Source organism: Rhinopithecus bieti, unplaced genomic scaffold (genome assembly GCF_001698545.2).
Source record: "Rhinopithecus bieti isolate Rb0 unplaced genomic scaffold, ASM169854v2 scaffold_46235, whole genome shotgun sequence".
Lineage (NCBI taxonomy): Eukaryota > Metazoa > Chordata > Mammalia > Primates > Cercopithecidae > Rhinopithecus > Rhinopithecus bieti.
Genome location: NW_016819762.1, coordinates 1187545 through 1207061, shown reverse-complemented (window position 1 = coordinate 1207061; position 19517 = coordinate 1187545). Strand labels below are relative to the sequence as shown.

Below are 19517 nucleotides of genomic sequence, written 5' to 3'. Positions count from 1 at the left end.
ATGGTGGCATTAACTTAATGCTGACTTTCTTTTTTTAATTTGGCACAAAAAGGTGCTTATAAGTGCTCTACTTGTTTCTGAACATTTATTTCTCTTCATATTTAATTCCTAAGCAAATCTTATCCCCTTTACCTCCAAAACATGTTGTAGATCTGTTCACTCCTCTCTACCAACATTGTTTTCCTAGTCAATAAACATAGATCAACCTAATAAAATTGTGTAATACTCTTGATTTTGGATATATCATAAATATGCTACAATTTTAAAAAATATTTTACTACTATAATTAACAAATAGTATGAATTAGAGATTTAATGTTTAATTTCAAAAAGATTCCATATATTCTGACAAATGTAAACATATTTACAGTAACTTTTCTTACATTCACTGGATTACTTTGGTTTTTGGTTTTATTGGCAAGAGTGGTTCGTGAAAACCATGACTAGATGAACATTGGAGGAAGCATTCCCAAGCATTATACACATAATTTTAGTTTTGCACATTTTTTTCTAATGTTACCTTCTTTGTTATAAAATCATCTTTTTTTCAAGGAATGCTTCATAAAGCTTAGTTCTAATATTACAGAATTCATAGTTATGTAATTAATCTCAAAATCACTAACCATTGAAGACCCTTGCTACTTTTGCTTCCTATAACACGAAGTCTATCATCTCCTTGATAATTTCTAATTTCCATCCTTAGAACTTCTTCAGCTCTGCTACTTTTTCCTTAAGACCAGGGTCATAGGCAGCACACTGGTGATAACTCACAGTCTAGACATATTGCATTTTGTTTACAATTTTGTGTAAATAGTTGTTATTTTCTATGTTCAGCATCTTGCTGGCTGCCTTGGGTACAGCACCTCAATTGAATGTCTTCACCTGCATATTTGTGGACATTGAAATCATCTACCATTTTTCAGAGACACTACCTTGTGATATAAAAAAACACAAGTCAAAAAAAAAAAAATCCCAAGGAATTTCTGAAGGAGCCTCTCTTCACTATTCCGCTGTTGTTAGAATAATAACACTGGTATAACATTCTACAATTTACAAGAACATTTATCTGCTTCATGAAAACTCAAAACAAACCTTTGAGACTACCCGGATCCTAACCACTTTACAGATGAAGATAACTTACATAAAAGTTATGGGGTTTCCTGGATCTGAATCCTTTACTCTTCACATTATATTATTTTGCCTTCCCCAAAACTAATCAAGGACGCGTTTTTTCTTTTTTCTTTCTCGAAATCATTTCCTCCATATTAGTTTTCTTCGGAATAGAGGCCTTTTAAAAAGTCCTCCTTAGTATATCTTCAGGGAATCACAAATTCACTCTGCTATTTATAATTCATGAGTTTCTCTAATGGTAGCAAGGCAGCAAATACAGGTGAAGTAGTAAGTATGCACTTCATATTACTTAACACACATACCCCGTGTAAAAATACTGCTGATGTCCAGTGTGTGTGTTGGTGACGCCGGAGGAAGTGGCCGTGAACAGGCTTAATGCGGCATTGAGTAACTTCAACCTCATCTTGCTCAGGTTCGTATCTCTCTTGAATTTCCCATGGTAAGCGCAAGACGCAGGATCCGTTCTCACAGTTTTTTGCTTACCAGTTGACGTTGGCTGCATTCAGGAACGCCTCGCTCTCTTAAGCCACAGTGCCTTCCTGGTCTTTTCTTCACAGGGTTTTCCACAATCGCTCTTTTTCCTGGGCACCCTGGTTTGCTGAAAGTCGGGGTGGCGGGGCCCAAGTTTCCAGGCCAATTACCTACCTGCCTTAGAGCAATTACGCACTTCTCTCTGGTTGTCCCTGAAATGGTCTAATCATCAGACCGCCCTAATGTACGCCCAGCTTCTCCTGATCGTTTGCTTACGGCTCAGTTCAGACAGTATTTGTTCCGGCACTCTCAGCGGGAGGCGGTGTTTACCGGCTCACTCGAGACCTCAATTCCAGGCGCTCTGCAGTTGCCCTCAGACGCCCTGGGGACCGTGTTTGGCCTTCCCATTCGGACGCTGCGGCTGCGCTTTCCTCTCCTAACATCACGCTGGCGAACCTCGGAAGGATCAAATTGTCCCACTCGCCAACCTAGCGCGCCGGTCCCGGCCCAAAAGGGCCTTTGCAGCCTGCGCATGCGGACTCGGCGACCGCCACAGACTCCCCGTCGGCTTCCTCCGAGCGGCCGCGGCGGTTTGGAGCTTGCTGACAGCTCTGCGACCGGCAGACGCAGCCTCGTCTCGTGCTTCCACGTTATCCTATCAGAGACGGGGCGGGGCGGCGGCCTTCGCAGCCTATCAGCGCGAACCACGACCCCGGCGAGCCCGGGAGGAAAGCCGACAGAAAGAAGGCGATTGGACGGCGGTGGCGCTCCGGGGCGTAGCGTCGCCCGGGCTCCGCCCACCGCTGCCTTCCTCTGCTGGGCTCCAGAGTCGCTGAGGCCTGAGCGAGAGCCGACCGGGGCGGGCGCAACTGCTGCCAGAGCGCCGGCGCGTGCTGGTGGGCCACACTCTTCATTCTCTTCACTTGCGAGCCCTTGGACATGGTGGCCCCCGGCTCCGTGACCAGCCGGCTGGGCTCGGTGTTCCCCTTCCTGCTAGTCCTGGTGGATCTGCAGTACGAAGGTGAGTCCTGCCCTGCCCCGGCCGGGAAGTGGGCTCCCGGACCAGGCCCCCCGCGCTTTCCCGTCTGCGCCCGGGCGCGTGTCCCGGGGCGGCTCTGGAGGTGGGGTGAGCGCTGGGGGAGCCCGCGGCCTGGCTTGGGCCTGAGCCCGCGCCCGGTTCCGGGTTTGCCTAGGGAAGAGTCGAGGGGACCGGAGGGCCGCGGGGCTGGGACAGCGGGTTTGGACTAAGGAAAGGGGCCGCAGGAGTCGGAGGAGGCGGGGTGCGCCCCGTGGCGGGGAGCTGGGGCACGGGGCTGCGACTTCAGGACGTCCTGGGACGCGAAGACTTGGGCAGCCTTCGGGTCCCGGCCTCGCTTGGGACCCTTGCTGGGCGCCTGGGGACACTGTCAGTCATTGGTGCTAGGAGGAGGCACTAAGGTAGCCAAAAGACTTCCTTCGCCCTGGAGTTCTTGGGTGGGGTAGGAGTGTCATGTCCGGCTGGGAGTTGGAGGGGACAGTGTTGACTATTTAAAAAGTGAGTAACCATCCCCATTAAGATGCACTGTCGTGTGGAGAAATTGTTAGTTTGGTGCAGTGAGGAGCCGCTGTTGGAATTCCACCTCCCGGACGGCCAGGCACTGAGTTTGTGGTTTTACAACTCCCAGCATGGTGTCATTCAACGTATAGCTGGCATTACTTTTCCAAGTTCGCTGTAAAAGGTTCCCTTAAAAAGATATGAGCGATTAAATTTCACTTCAGTCCTGCAGACTGGAATGTTGGCTACTCCAGAATAGCGAAAATAGAGGACTGTCCTATCTTAGATGGCAGCGGGGAGGAGTAAGAATTAAAGCTGACAGTGCCGAGTTAACGAATGCTTCTGGCGCGGTTACTGTGCGAAATATTCGAGTGTAATGACACATCACATGCACTGATCTATTTTCATCCCCGTAAAAAGGGCTAGTTGTCAAGGAGGTCAAATTAAACCTTTGAGTATTCCATTCAAAGGGAGCGAGGAACTAAAAGTTGGGAATTGTTTATAGTGAATTCTTCTGAAAGTTCTCAACCTTTTTTTTTTTTTTTTTAAAGTAGTACTCCCCAGTTTTTAGGTCTCACCCACAGCAGTGGGCTTTTGCTTTTGCTTCCCCCAGTAACCATATTTTTTGAACCCCAAATCAGAACACATAGTGTGGCAACATTGGGACAAAGAATTTGACAGTGAGGCTGCCCCAGAAAATCTGGGGATTGGATTGTACCACTTTAATATGGGTCATATAATATATATTCTTTTGCATTTTCAAAAGCTTCATTCCTCCTGCCCCCGCACCTCCCACCCGTCATCTCTATTATTTATCTCCAGTTATCATTTATGATTTATTTTGGACACTTAAGAGAAAGTTGCCTATGTGCTGTTTAATGGTGATTTTTTTTTTTTAAGTTACAGAGGTGCACAATTTTGAATGATTGCTTTTCCCACTACTTTGTGAACTATCTTTTTAGAATTGCTGTTCTGTATATGAGTCTGTAAGGACTCTTAACTCTTCATTTCCCTCCTGTGGTATTTTCCATAAGAAAACCTCATTAGAGAGCTTTTCTGTGTAGGAGGCACTGGTGACATTTTTCAGAGGAGTGCCAGAGTGTCTTCTTTAGGACCATTGTCTTTGTAAAGTAGCAGGGACTTGGTACAGGTAACAGAAAAGAAAGGAAAGAAAGGAGCCTTTCTGTAAGCTATCTCTTATTTATGAAAGCGTGTGGTATTATTCCTGCTTTACAGACCAGGGAACTGAGGCTCCAAAGGTTTTACTAACGTTCACTTTGTGTGCACGCTGGAGACAAAAGTTAAGTAGTTGACAACATCATTTGTGTCCAAGCATTTTTAAGTGATGGCAGCTGAGAAAAAAAATCCCAGCACTTTTTTGTAATTAACAAGAAGGTTATTTCCTGGGAGGTTTAATACAATGGTTCTCAAACTTGAGTGTGCATCAGAATCGCACATGGAGGGGTTTTAAAACAGAGTGCTGTACCCCACTTACAGAGCTTGATTCATTAGATCTTGATGGTACCTGAAATTTTGCTTTTCTATAAAGACCCCGGATGACCACACCTGAGTTACTGGTGTAATAAATTATATAGAGAAGTTAAATTAGGTGTCTGCTATGTATTTGACACTGGATTTGGTGATGGGGATATAAAGGTAAGAACTCTGTCTTGAATTAGCAAACTGTTAGCCCCTGTTTTCCCAAATAAATTCTGTCTGGATTCACTAATCTCATAGTTCTCTGGGAGGCAAATGGTGCTACTGCTAGGCCTGAGGCTTAATAAAATTGTGTTGTATTAAGGATTTTTGTTAAATAGGTAGATTTTAGCTGCTCTTGTCACACAAAAAGTAATTATGTGAGATGATAGATATATTAATCTGCTTCACTCTTGTTAATCTGCTTCACTATTGTAACCATTTTATCTGTGTATATCTCATAATACTATGTTGTAAACATTGAATGTATACAATACAATTCACTTTTAAAAAAAGAAATGAAGGAGAATGGTTATGAGAGAAGTGAATGTGGAACTAAGAGTGGCACAGGATGGAGAAGAGATGACCTAGTTTTTTTCTGATTTTGAAATATTTGTCTGTTTTCTTCTAGATTTTTCTGTTAGTTGTCATCCAGAGACAGAAAGTATATATCATGAATTGAAAGTTTGAGCCTTTTAGCACCCTCTCTTCTCAAAGGCCTTTGAAAGAGTGAAGTCAGAAGCACTAGATGAAATCGAATTTTTGGAATAGAAAGAAAACTTTAGTAGTATCTGCTTTAGTATTCTCATATTACAGATAAGGAAGTTATTTCATTTCTTTGCTAATGGTTTGTCCTGTTGGTGACTTGAGTAGCAACACAGCCTGGGAACCAAACCTTTTTTCTATTATCATAGTTTTATCTCTTTTTCTTCCTTAACATGCTATCTGGACTCAATTTTTCTTTATTTCACTGAGCTGATTAAACCATATTTTTTGGCCATAGGGAAAAGAACAGTTAAAAATATATAGTTGAAAATCTATATGTATAAAATATTGTGATAATTTTTATTTGAACCTAACCTATTAGAGGTATGTTTTGTCTTTTCTAGGATTTTCTTGACATTATCTAAATAGGGAAAGAATAAAGTAGCAAAAATGAGAGACTTTAAGTAATTTATATAAATTAAGTATCATAAAAGGTGGTCACATATTTTCTAGAATTATTTTAAATTCTTCAATAAGATAGGCTATAGGTAGCAGTGGTATCAAAGTTCCAGCTCTCTTGACTAGTTAGTATTTGCTGAGAGACTGCCTGGAAATGCAGTGGTTTTCATTCTGTGGGGCAGGGGCCATTGTTCTGGGAGGGAATGCACTGTATTAATTAGGTTTTATTTTTCCATATGAAGTTAATTAATTGTTGTTAAGTTTAATTTCTACTGCTGTGGTCTCTTTTGATTAATGTCCTACAGTTAATCTTTGTTTATATGGAAATATCATGGGAACCCATTCACCTGCTCTTCAGAACTCAAACATTTCAACCATAGATTTATTTTTCTTTCCATATCTTTAGAAAGCTACTTAAAAAAATTAAATCTGATGAGTTTGTATCATTTGGAGTTCTGGAATATGGAGAAGATTCATTTAATCAGTCAGCAAAGGCTTTTACTAACTATATTACTCTTTGGTGAGATATATATACATAGCATAAAACTCATGGTTTTTGCTCTTGAGTTTACAGACCACTTGGGGTTTAAGACATGCATTTGTGAAGCATTCATGTCCTCTTTTTCTCCTTTCTCACTTTAGAGTGAGTGGTCCATTATTGTAGTTTGTGCACTGCAAATGCCCATTTATTTTCTGGCCCCTGTAATCTGTTTTACTCACCTGCCAAAACCCAACATTGGTTAAATTCAACTTGGCCAACTCTTTTTATACCTTATAGGCAAACACGGATGGAGGAAAATGAAGACAACTTGGCTGATTAGTCTCATTTATCTTTATTTTTATTTTCAATTTTTTTTTTTTTGAGACAAGATCTTGCCCTGTCACCCAGGCTGAAATGCAGTGGCATGATCCTAGGTCAATATAGGCTTGACCTCCTGGGCTCAAGCAGTCCTCCCACCTCAGCCTCCTGAATAGCTGGGACCACAGGTGTGCACCACCACATCCCCTACTAAGTTTTTAAAATTTTTTGTAGGGACAGGGTCTTCTATGTTTGCCCAGGCTGGTCTTGAACTCCTCGGCTCAAGCAATCCTCATGCCTTGGCCTCCCAAAGTGTTGAGATTACAGGCGCGAGCCTATGCGCCTGGCCCTGATTAGTCTCATTTTAAAGAAACAATCTCAGTTGCAAATGCACGTTAAATACTGCTAACACTCTTACAATTCTTCACTATGTCTATTCTTGAAAATCAGTATTTCAAACATTTTCCTCCCTCCTTAAGCTTCTAATTTAAACTCTCCTTTCCTCTCTCCCCTAACTCATTCTTTTAGACCTTGTCTTTATTGAGAAAATGAAAGCCATCACTTCTTTCTACCTCAAAATTCAGTAGCTTATCTACATTTGTACCTATTCTGCTACTTTTTCTCTTTCTTTCTACCTCAAAATTCAGTAGCTTATCTACATTTGTACCTATTCTGCTACTTTTTCTCGTATTAAATAACATACGTTAGATGTCTCTATTCCCAGATAAATCTAATCTGTGTAATTACACCCTCGATTCCATTTCCTGTCACCTTCTGAAAATGTTGCTCCTACAATTGTATCTTTGCGCTGCTATAAGAAAATACCACAGACTGAGTAATTTATAAAAAGATTTCTATCTGAATTTTGGAGGGAACGTTCAAACAGTAGTAGATGCTGAACTTCCTGCTCTATCTTTCTTTGGCTAGATTCCACTGTCTTCTGTGTTTCTGCTACCAGACTCCTTTTAGACTCTCCCCCACCTTGCTAGAGTCTTGGCTTAGCCTTCTGTTCTTTTTTAAAAAAGAATCTTAGGGCTTTCCTCATTCTTCACATTCTAAGTGCTCCAAACTGAATAACCATCTCAATCTCTGGGATTGCTATCTGGTCTGGGTCTGCCACCGCCTTTGCTTGAACTTTAGTATCTTTGACTATGAGTTCTTGCCTCCTTTAGTCTGGTTTTTCCAGTCTGGATTGTAACTCACATCATACCTTTAACCCCCCACCTTTAAGTTTAAAAAAATCCTTATTTTCTGCTCTCCAAAATATAAGGTATTCTAATACTAATTTCAGTGAAAGACATAGTTGACTACCTTTTTCCCTGCCCTTGCTGCTTATTTTGCTGACTTAGGATCACTGCTTGTCTAAGGAGAAACCTATTGTCTGATGCTGATTAGGAAATGGCATGATGTTTGGTTGTCTTACCTCTCTGAAAATAATTTTTACAGACCATGTGGCAAAGGAATAAAAATTACCTGTGGCTCAAAAGAGAGTTGATTGCAAAAACAGCCAATAATTTGCAAATAATTTGATTTTTCAGATATGTGTCTTTATGAATCATTGATCATATGTTTGACTTGATAATTGTTATGTATTTTAGATTTTATTCTGATGAATTGTAATACATTTAAATAAAAAGGCAAATAGTTAAATTCACTCAACAAATATTGCATACACACTATGTGTGGGATACTGAATTAGGTGATACAAAGAAGAAAAGATAGCTCCTCCTCTCAAACTTCTTTTTTTTTTTTTCTTTTTTTTTGAGACCGAGGTCTTGCTCTGTCGCCCGGCCTGGAGTGCAGTGCCGGACTACAGCTCACTGCAAGCTCCGCCTCCTGGGTTTATGCCATTCTCACCACTGCCTCAAGCCATCCAAGTAGACTGGGACTACAGGCGCCGCCACCTCGCACCGCGTAGTTTTTTCTTGTATTTTTAGCTAGAGACGGGGTTTCACCATAGTTAGCCAGGAGGACCCCCTCTCGATCTCCTGACCTCGTGATCCACCCGTCTCGGCCTCCCAAAGTGCTGGAATTACAGGCTTTGAGCCACGCAGCCCGGCGGCCGCAAACTTCTTTTGATGAGTTTTGTGGGATTGGGACTTCGAGAAGCAGGCAAATTGTGAAAAGCAATGTATAGAGACAGTGACATTGCAAAGTGAAGTCATGTACCTGTAAGTGTGGAAATGCAAAATATAATAGGAAGATTGAAGGAGCTTTTTTTCCCTCTCTCAAAACAATAGTGTGAGGGATGGTTTCACAAAGGAGCCAGCATTTGAGGGCAGAATCTTTTTTTTTGTTTAACTTTATTTTATTTTAGATTCAAGATATACATGTGCAGGTTACATGGGTAAATTGTGTAATGGTGGAGTGATGTGGTTTAGATCTGTGCCCCACCCAAATCTCATGTTCAGTTGTAATCCCCAGTGTTGGATCTGGGGCCTGATGGGAAGTGATTGGATCATGGGCTTGTTTCTAATGGTTTAGCACCATCTCCTGGAGCTGTTATTGTGATAGAATTCTCACAGGATCTGGTTGTTTAAAAGTGTATAGTATCTCCCCCCCGCCTCTTCCTCTGGCTCTGGCCATGTGAAGATGTGCCTACTTCTCCTTTACCTTCTGCCATGATCGTAAGTTTCCTGAGGCTTCCTCAGCCATGCTTCATGTAAAACCTATGTAAAACCTAGAAACGTCAGCCAATTAAACCTCTTTTCTTTATAAATTACCCAGTTCTGGCCACGCCTGTAATCCCAGCACTTTCGGAGGCCGAGGCGGGTGGATCATGAGGTCAGGAGTTCAAGATCAACCTGGCCAAGATGGTGAAACCCCATCTCCACCAAAACTACAAAAAAAAAAAAAAAAAAAATTAGCCAGGTGTGATGGTGGGCACCTGTAATCCCAGCTACTCAGGGGGCTGAGGCAGATAATTGCTTAAACCCAGGAGGCGGAGGATGCAAGTGAGCCGAGATTGTGCCACTACACTTGAGCCTGGATGACAGAATGAAACTCCATCTCAAAAAAAAAAAAAAAAATTACCCAGTTCCAGGTATTTCTTCATAGCAATGTGAGAATGGACTAATACAGAAAATTGGTGGTACTGGGAGTGGGGCATTGCTATAGAGATACCTGAAAATGTAGAAGGAAGCAACTTTGGAATGGGCTAATGGGCAGAGATTGGGACAGTTTGGAGGACTCAGAAGAAGACAGGAAGAGGAGGGAAAGTTTGAAACTAGAGACTTGTTGAATGGTTGTGACCAAAATGCTGATAGTGATATAGACAGTGAAGTCCAGGCTGAGCAGGGCTCAGAATGACTGCAGATGAGTAACTTATTGGGAACTGGAGTAAAGGCCACTCTTGCTATGCTTTAGCAAAGAGACTGGTGGCATTGTACCCCTGGTCTATGGATCTGTGGAACTTTGAACTTGAGAGAGATGATTTAGGGTATCTGGTGGAAGAAATTTCTAAGCAGCAAAGTGTTCAAGATGTGACTTGACTGCCTCTTGCAGCCAGTGCTCATATTCATGAGCAAAGAAATGATGTAAAATTTGAATTTATATTTAAAAGGGAAACAGAGCATAAGAGTTGGAAAATTTTCAGCCTGACCATGTGGTAGAAAAGAAAAACCCATTTTCAGGGGAGTAATTCAAGCAGACTGCATAAACTTGCTTAAGTAAAGAGGAGCCAAGTGCTGATAGCCAAGACAATGTGAAAAAGGGCTCCAAGGCATCTCAGCGACCTTTAAGTCAGCTCCTTTCGTCATAGGCCCAGAAACCTAGGTTTCCTAGGTGATTCTTAGGACCCTGCCACCCTGCGCAGCCTTAGGACACTGCTGCCTGCATCCTAGCTACTCCAGCTCCAGCCATGGCTCAAAGGGGCCCAGATATAGCTCAGGCCTTCAGAGGGTGCCAGCCCAAACCCTTGGCAGATTCCACATGGTGTTAAGCCTGCAGGTGCTGAATGCAAGAGTTGAGGCTTGGGAGCCTCAGCCTAGATTTCAGATGTATGGAAAAGCCTGGATGTTCAGGCAGGCTGCTGCAGGGGCAGAGCCCTCATGGAAAAATCTCTACTAGGGCGTTGCAGAGGGGCAATGTGGTGTTGGAGCCCCCACACAGAGTCTCCACTGGGGCATTGCCTAGTGGAGCTGTGAGAATGACCACCATCTTTCAGACCCCAGAATGGTAGATCCACCAACAGCTTGCACCATGCAACTGGAAAAGCTGCAGCCACTCAACACCAGCCCTTGACAGCAGCTGCACAGGCTGAGCCCTGCAAAGTCACAGGAGTGGCACTGCCCAAGGCCTTGGGAGCTCACCCCTTGTTGCAGTATGCCCTGGATGTGAGACATGGAGTCAAAGGAGATTATTTTTGAGCTTTAAGATTTAATAACTGCCCTGCTGGGTTTTAGCACGTACATGGGGCCCGTAGCCTTTTTCTTTTAGCTGGTTTTACCCTTTTGGAAAGGGACTCTTTACCCAATGCCTATAGTCCCATTGTATCTTGGATGTAATTAACTTGTTTTTGATTTTATAGGCTCACAGGTGGAAGGGACTTGGCTTGTCCCAGATGAGACTTTGGACTTTTGAGTTAATGCTGGAATGAGTTAAGACTTTGAGGGCTGTTGAGAAGGGATCATTATATTCTGCAATATGAGAACATGAGATTTTGGAAGGGCTGGGGCAGAGTGATACGGTCTGGATCTGTGCCCCACCCTCATCTTATGTTGAATTGTAATCCCTAATGTTGGAGGTGGGGCCTGGTGGTCGGTATTTGGATCATGGGGGTAGTTTCTAATGGTTTAGCTCTATCTCCCTATTGCTTTTCTCATAATAGAGTTCTCATGATATCTAGTTGTTTAAAAGTATGTAGCACTTTCCCTCTGTCTCTTTTCCTCCTGCTCTGGCATGTGAAGAGGTGCCTGCTTCTCCTTCCTCTATGATTTTGAGTGTCCTGAGGCCTCCCCAGCCATGGTTCCCATACAGCCTGCAGAACAGTGAGCCAATTAACCTTCTTTCCTTTATAAATTATCCAGTTTCAGGTATTTCTTTATAGCAATGTGAGAATGGACTACATGGGGTGTGGGCTTCTAGTGTACCTATTACCCTAGTAATGAACGTTGTATGCAGTGGGTAATTTTTTAACCCTCACTCTCTTCCATCTTCTCTTTTGGAATCCCTAGTAACTTATTTACATCTTTATGTCGATGTGTACCCATTGTTTAGATCCCACTTGTAATTGTGAACACGTGGTATTTCATTTTCTGTTTCTGAGTTATTTCAGTTAGACTGATGGCCTCCAATTCCATCCATGTTGCTGCAAAGGACATCATTTTCTTTTTTATGGTTACGTAGTATTCCATGTTGTCCATATGCCACATTTTCTTTATTCAGTCAACCGTCGATGGACACTTAGGTTGATTCCATTGACTTTGCCATTGTGAATAGTGCTGCGATAAACATATGAGTGCAGGTGCCTTTTCTTTAATATAAGGATTTGGTTTCCTTTGGGGAGATACCCAGTAGTGGGATTGTTGGGTCAAATGGTAGTTCTGGTTTTTTTTTTTTGTTTGTTTGTTTTTTTAGAAATCTCCACATTGTTTTCCATAGTGGTTGAACTAATTTACATTGCTGCCACCCGTATATAAGTGTTACAATTTCTTCACCTCCGTACCAACATCTATTATTTTTTTAAAACTTTTTAGTAATAACCACTCAGACTGGTGTAAGATGATTGATATTTCATTGTGGTTTTAATTTGCAGTGATTAGTGAGGTTGAACATTTTTTCATGTTTGTTGGCTGCTTATAGAAATGTCTCTTAATGTCCTTTGCCCACTTTTTTTTGAGACAGAGTCTTGCTCTGTTGCCCAGGCTGGAGTGCAGTGGCGTGATCTCGGCTCACTGCAAGCTCTGCCTCCCAGGTTCACACCATTCTCCTGCCTCAGCCTCCTGAGCAGCTGGGACTACAGGCGCCCACTACCATGCCTGGCTAATTTTTTGTATTTTTAGTTGAGACAGGGTTTCACTGTGCTAGCCAGGATGGTCTTGATCTCCCGACCTCGTGAATGGCTGCCTTGGCCTCCCAAAGTGCTGGGATTGCAGGCATGAGCCACCGCGCCTGGCCCTTTGCCCACTTTTTAATGGGGCTGTTTGTTTTCTTCTTGTTGAGTTGTTTGAGTGTCTTGTAGATTCTGGATATTAGTCCTTTGTCAGAGACATAATTTGCAAATGTTTTCTCTCATTCTGTAGTTTGTCTCTTTGCCCTGTTGATAATCTTTTGATGTGCAGAAGCTTTTTAGTTAAGTCCCATTTGTTTATTTTTGGTTTTGTTGTATTTGTGTTTGGGGTCTTCATCATAAATTGTTTGCCTAGGCCAATGTCCAGAATGTTTAATCTATCTTGAGGTAGTTTTTGTATATGCTGGGAGATAGAGATCCAGTTTCTTCTGCATATGGCTAGCCAATTTTCCCAGCACCATTTATTGAATTAGGGTGTCATTTCCCTGTTGTTTATTTTTGTCAGCTTTGTCAAAGATCAATCAGTTGGATGTAGGTACGTGGTTTTATTTCTGGGTTCTCTATTGTAGTCCATTGTTCTGTGTGCCTATTTTTGTACCAGTACCATGCCATTTTAGTTACTACAGCTTTGTAGTATAATTTGAAGTCAAGTAATATGATGCTTCTGGATTTGTTCTTTTTGGTTAGGATTACTTTGGCTATTCATGCTGGTTTTTGGCGCTGTATGAACTTTAGAATTGTTTTTCCTAATTCTCTGAAAAATGACGTTGGTGATTTGATAGGAATTGTGTTGAATCTACAGATTACTATGGGCAGTGTGGTTATTTTAATGATAGTCTCTAAATTCATGGGCATGGTATGTTTTTCTGTTTATGCCATATGTGATTTGTTTCATAAGTGCTTCGTAGTTCTCATGGAGATTGTTCACCTCCTTGGTCAATGTATTCCTAGGTATTTTATTTTTTTTTGCATATGGCTATTGTAAATGGGATTGAATTCTTGATGTGGTTTTCGGCTCAATGTTGTTGGTGTATAGAAATGCTACAGATTTTTATACGATGGTTTTGTATACTGAGACTTTACTGAAGTTGTTTATCAGGTCTTGGGGTCATTTAGTAGAATCTTTAGGGTTTTCTAGGTAAAAAAATAATATTTGGAAGAGACATAATTTGACCTTCTCTTCTCCCATTTGAGTGTCTTTTATTTCTTTTTCTTGCCTGATAACTTTAGCCAGGACTTCCAGTACTATGTTGAATTGGAATAGTAAGAGTGAACATCATTGTCCTGTTCCAGTTCTTAGGGTGAATGCTTTCAGCTTTTCCCCATTCAGTATATTGACTGTGGGTTTGTCATATGTGGCCTTTATTATGTTGAGGTATGTTTCCTCTATGCCTAGTTAATCTAGTTAGCAGTCTATCAATTTTGCTCATGGATTTGGAGAATATAATATCGTTAAAATGACAACACTACCTAAAGCAATCCACATACCACCCAAAGCATACTGTCTTGGTTATTGTAGCCTTATAGTGTGAAGTTGGGTAATATAATGCCTCCAGCTTAGTTCTTTTAGCTAAGGATTGCTTTGGCTATTTAGGTTGTTTTTTGGTTTTATACGAATTTTAGAATATTTTTAATTCTGTGAAAAATGACATTGGTAGTTTGGTAGGAATAGTGTTGAATCTGTAGATTGCTTTGGGCAGTATGGCCATTTTAATGATATTGATTCTTCCAACCCATGAGCATGGAATGTTTTCCCATTTGCTTGTGTCATGTATGACTACTTTGAGCAGTGTTTAATAGTTCTCCCTTTAGCAATGTTTCACCTCCTTGGTTAGCTGTATTCCTAGGTATGTTACTTTTTGTGTGTGGCTATTAAAAATGGGATTGTGTTATTGATTTGGTTCTCAGCTTGAATGTTGTCAGTATATATAAATGTTACTGCCGCTTGTACGTTAATTTTGTATGCTGAAACTTTACTGAAGTTGCTTATCAGTTCCAGAAGCCTTTTGGTGGAGTCTTTAGAGTTTTTTAAGTGTAGAATCGTATAATCACTGAAGAGAGGTATTTGCCCCTTTTCCTATTTAGATGCTTCTTATTTCTTTCTCTTGCCTGATTGCTCTGGTTAAGACTTCTAGTACCGTGGCAAATAGGAGTGGTGAGAATGGGCATCCTTGTCTTGTTCCACTTTTCAAGGGAAATGCTTTCAGCTGCTGCCTATTTAGTGTGGTGTTGGCTGTGGGTTTGTTATAGATGACTTTTATTATTTTCAGGTATGCTTCTTTGATGTCTAGTTTCTTGAGGAATTTTTATACAGGGGTGTTGGATTTCATAGACTGCTTTTTCTACAGTTTTTTTTTTTTTGAGGCAGAGTCTTACACTGTCCCCCAGGCTGGAGTGCAGTGGCTCTATCTCGGCTCACTGCAATCTACGCCTCCCACTTGAGGTGATTCTTGTGCCTCAGCCTCCTGAGTAGCTGGGGTTACAGGCATGCACCACCATGCCTGGCTAATTTTTTGTAGAGATGGGGTTTTGCCATGTTGGCCGGGCTGGTCTTGAACTCCTGGCCTCAGGTGATCCTCCCGCCTCAGCCTCCCAAAGTGCTGGGATTACAGGTGTGAACCACTGTGCTCACCCTTTCTGTATCTGTTAAGATGATCCTTTGGGTTTTGTTTTTAATTGTGTTTATGTGGTGGACCACATGTTTGCATATTTTGAACCATGCTTGCATCCCAGAGACAAAGCTCACTTGATTATGATGGGTTTGTGTGTGCGTGTGTGTGTGTGTGTGCTATTGGATTTAGTTTGCTAGTATTTTGTTGCATATGTTTACTTCTATTTTCATCAGGGATATTGGTCTGTGGTTTCCTTTTTTCGGTTGTTTTGCCTCATTTTGGTATCAGGTTGATACTAGTTTCGTAGAATGAGTTAGGGAGGAATCCTTCCTCCTGGATTTTTTTTTTTTTTTGGAATACTTTCAGTAAGATTGGTAACCAGCTCTTCTTCGTATGACTGGTAAAATTTGGCTGTAAATATGTCCTGGGCTTTTTGTTTGTTTTTTCCTGGAAGATTTTGTTAGGACTAATTTGATTTTATTGCTCATTGTTGGTCTATTCAGGATTTCTATTTCTTCTTGGTTAAATCTTGGGAGGTTGTATGTTTCTGGGAATTTATCCATTTCCTGTAAGTTTTCTAGTTTGCTTAAAGATGTTCATAGTAGTCTCTGATGATCTTTTGTATTTCCGTGGTATCAGTTGTCACCTTTCTCATTTCTGGTTGTGCTTATTTGAATCTTCTCTCTTTTTTTCTTGGTGAGTCTAGCTAGTGGTCTATCAATTTTGTTTACCCTTTCAAAGAAGTTTTGTTTTGTTGATGTTTTAATCTTTTATTTTATTTTTTGGTCACCATCTCATTTAGTTCATTTCTGATCTTTTATTTCTTTTCTCCCAGCTAGTTTTGGGTTTGTGTTCTTATTTTTCTGGTTCCTTGAGGTGTGGTGTGTGGTTGTTCATTTGAGATCTTTCTGTCTTTTTGATGTAGGCATTTAATGCTGTAAACTTGCTTCTTAGCACAGCTTTTGTTGTATCCCAGAGGTTTTGGTATGCTATGTTTCTGCTTTGTTTCAAAAATTATTTTGATTTCTGCTTTAATTTCATTGCTCACCCAAAAGTAATTCAGGTGGTTTAGTTTTCATGTACTTGTGTTGTTTTCAGAGTTCCTTTTGGTATCGACTTCTAATTTTATTCCATTGTGGTTGAAGAAAATACTTGATATGACTTTGACTTTTTTTTGAGTTTATTGAAACTTTTCATGGCCAAGCATATGGTTGATTTTAAGAGTGTTCCACACACAGATGAGAAAAATGTATATTTTGCAGTTGTTGGATAGAGTGTTCTGTAAATGTCTATTAGGTCCGTTTGGTTTAGAGTTTAGTCTAAGTCTGGAGTTCCGTTGTTCACTTTCTGCCTTGATGGTCTGTCTTGTGTTGTCAGTGGGGGGTTGAAGTCTCTTTATTATTGTGTGGCTGTTGATCTGTTTTCTTAGGTCTAGTAGGAGTAGTTTTATGAATCTTGGTGTTCCAGGGTTGAGTGTGTATATATTTAGCATAATTAAATCTCCTTGTTATTTTGAACCTTTTATTATTATATAAATAATAATAACCCCAGGGCCCAACCCCAGTCTCAGCCCTACTCCGCTCTAGCACTATAGTTGTAGCAGGAATTTTTCTGCTCATCTGCTTCTACCCCCTAATAGAAAATAGTGTATTAATCCAAACCTTTACACTATGTTTAGGGGCTATTACCACCTTATTTACAGCAATCTGTGTTGTAACACAACATGATATCAAAAAAATAACACTCTCCACCTCAACTAGACCTTATAATATTCACAATTGGCATTAATCAACCACACCTAGCATTCCTACACATCTGCACCCATGCCTTTTTTAAAGCTATATTATTTATGTGTTCAGGATCCATCATCCACAACCTCAACGATGAACAAGATATTTAAAAAATAGGAGGACATTTAAGACCTTACCCCTTACCTGTTCTTCCCTTATTATTGGCAGCCTAGCACTTACAGGTATGCCTTTCCTAATAGGCTTTTACTCTAAATACCTTGTTATCGAAACTGCAAACATGTCATATATTAACACCTGAGCCTTTTCTATTACTCTTATTGCCACCTCCTTAGCAGCTGTCTGTAGTATCAGAATTATTTTCTTCACTCTAATAGGACAACCCCACTTCACGACTCTAATTATTATTAACGAAAGTATTCCCTTCCTAACTAATTCAATTAAATACCTAATAATAGGCAGTATCTTCACTGGATTTCTCATCACCATTAGTGTTATCCCTACCTCTTCCCCCCAAACAACAGTACCACCTGTGTGTGTGTGTGTGTGTGTGTATGTGTCTGTGTGTGTGTGTGTGTGCTGTTGGATTTAGTTTGCTAGTATTTTGTTGCATATGTTTACTTCTATTTTCATCAGGGATATTGACCTGTGGTTTCCTTTTTTTGGTTGTCTTGCCTCAAGTTTTTTGATTGTCTTGGCTGTAAGTTACACTTACAGCCCTAAGTGTAACTACCCTAGGGATTTTGCTAGCAGTGGAGCTCAGTCTTATAACTAATAATCTTAAGCTAAAATATCCATTACAGACATTCAACTTCTCTGATATGCTAGGATTTTACTCAACCACAGTCCATTGTACAACCCCTCGCTCAAGCCTGCTTACAAGCCAAAATCTGGCTTCACTTCTACTAGACCTAGTTTGATTAGAAAAGTCCATACCAAAGATAATTTCACAGACTCACATTACAGCCTCCATTACCATATCCACTCAAAAAGGCCTAATTAAATTTTATTTCCGTTCCTTTTTTATCCCCTCCTTTCTAACTCTACTCTTAATTATCTAATCTATTACCCCAAGTAATTTCAATTACAACATAATCACCAACAAACAATGCTCAACCAGCAACCACCACCAATCAACACCCATAATTATATAAAGCACCTGCACCCACAGAAGCCTCATGAATCAACCCCGGCCCCTCACCCTCAAAAATTATTCAACTTCCTACACTACTAAAATTAATTGTAATCACTGCCCCATCATATTCAAGCATTCATCAAATCAACACCAATTCTATTAGTAACTCTAATAATAAAGTTCGTCAAATATCAACACTTGATCCTTGTGTCTCAGGGTATTCCTCAATAGCTATCGCTACAGTATAACCAAAAACAACCATCATCCCACCTAAATAAATTAAAAAGACTGTTAACCCTATAAAAGCCCCACCATAGTTCAACACAATACCACAACCCACAGCACCACTAGTAATTAACCCTAAACCTCCATAAATAGGAGAAAGTTTTGAAGACAAACCTACAAATCCTATAACCAAAATAATACCCAATAAGAATAAAGCGTATGTCATTCCCACATGGCTTGTAACTATGACTAATGATATGAAAAATCATCGTTGTACTTCAACTGTAAGAACACTAATGATCAATGTATGTAAAATACACCCACTAATTAAAATTATAAGTTATTCGTTTTTTGATCTCCCCACACCATCCAACATCTCTATGTGATGAAATTTTGGCTCACTTCTTGGCGCCTGCTTAATTCTCCAGACCATCACAGGATTATTTCTGGCCATACACTACACACTGGACACCTTAACTGCTTTCTCTTCAGTTACCCATATCAACCGAGATGTAAACCATGGCAGAATAGTCCACTATTTTCACGCTAACGGCGCTTCAGTATTTATCTACCTCTTCCTGCACGTTGGCCGAGGTTTATATTACAGGTCATTCATGCTCCTAGAAACCTAAACTATTGGTATTATCCTCCTACTCACAACTGTAGCAACAGCATTTATAGGCTATGTACTCCCATGAGGCCAAATATAATTCTGAGGCGCTACAGTAATTACAAATCTATTATCAGCCATTCCGTATATTGGAATGGACCTTGTTCAGTGAATCTGAGGTGGGTTCTCAGTTGATAAAGCCACCCTTACATGACTTTTCACCTTCCATTTTATCCTACCCTTCATCATTATAGCCATAGCAATTCTCCACCTTTTATTCTTGCATGAAACAGGATCCAATAACCTTTCAGGAATTTCATTAGATTCCAACAAAATCACCTTCTACCCTTACTATACAACCAAAGATATCCTAGGTCTAATTTTTCTCCTCTTCCTTCTAATAACTCTAGTATTATTTTCACCTGACCTCCCGAGAGATCCAGACAATTACACTTGAGCCAACCCCCTCAGTATCCTACCCCACATTAAGCCAGAGTGATACTTTTTGTTCGCATACACAATCTAACGATCCATCCCTAATAAACTAGGAGGTGTACTGGCCCTTGTATTCTCTATTCTCATTCTAGCAGTTATTCTTTTTTT

The 19517-nt window shown here is 40.7% G+C and overlaps 1 protein-coding gene across 2 annotated transcripts in view; it reads left to right on the top strand.

Moving 5' to 3' along the window:
* The first annotated feature begins 1316 nt into the window (after window positions 1–1316).
* The window catches only part of DNAJC3 (DnaJ heat shock protein family (Hsp40) member C3), a 108492-nt gene continuing 90291 nt past the window's right edge, over window positions 1317–19517 (top strand). The window contains exon 1 of one of the 2 annotated variants that reach the window (XM_017859210.1): window positions 1317–2622. In XM_017859210.1, the coding sequence (XP_017714699.1) occupies window positions 2541–2622 (82 nt within the window). In that variant the 5' untranslated portion in view covers window positions 1317–2540. The remainder of the gene's footprint in view (window positions 2623–19517) is intronic. The other variant, XM_017859211.1, reaches the window with a different exon arrangement.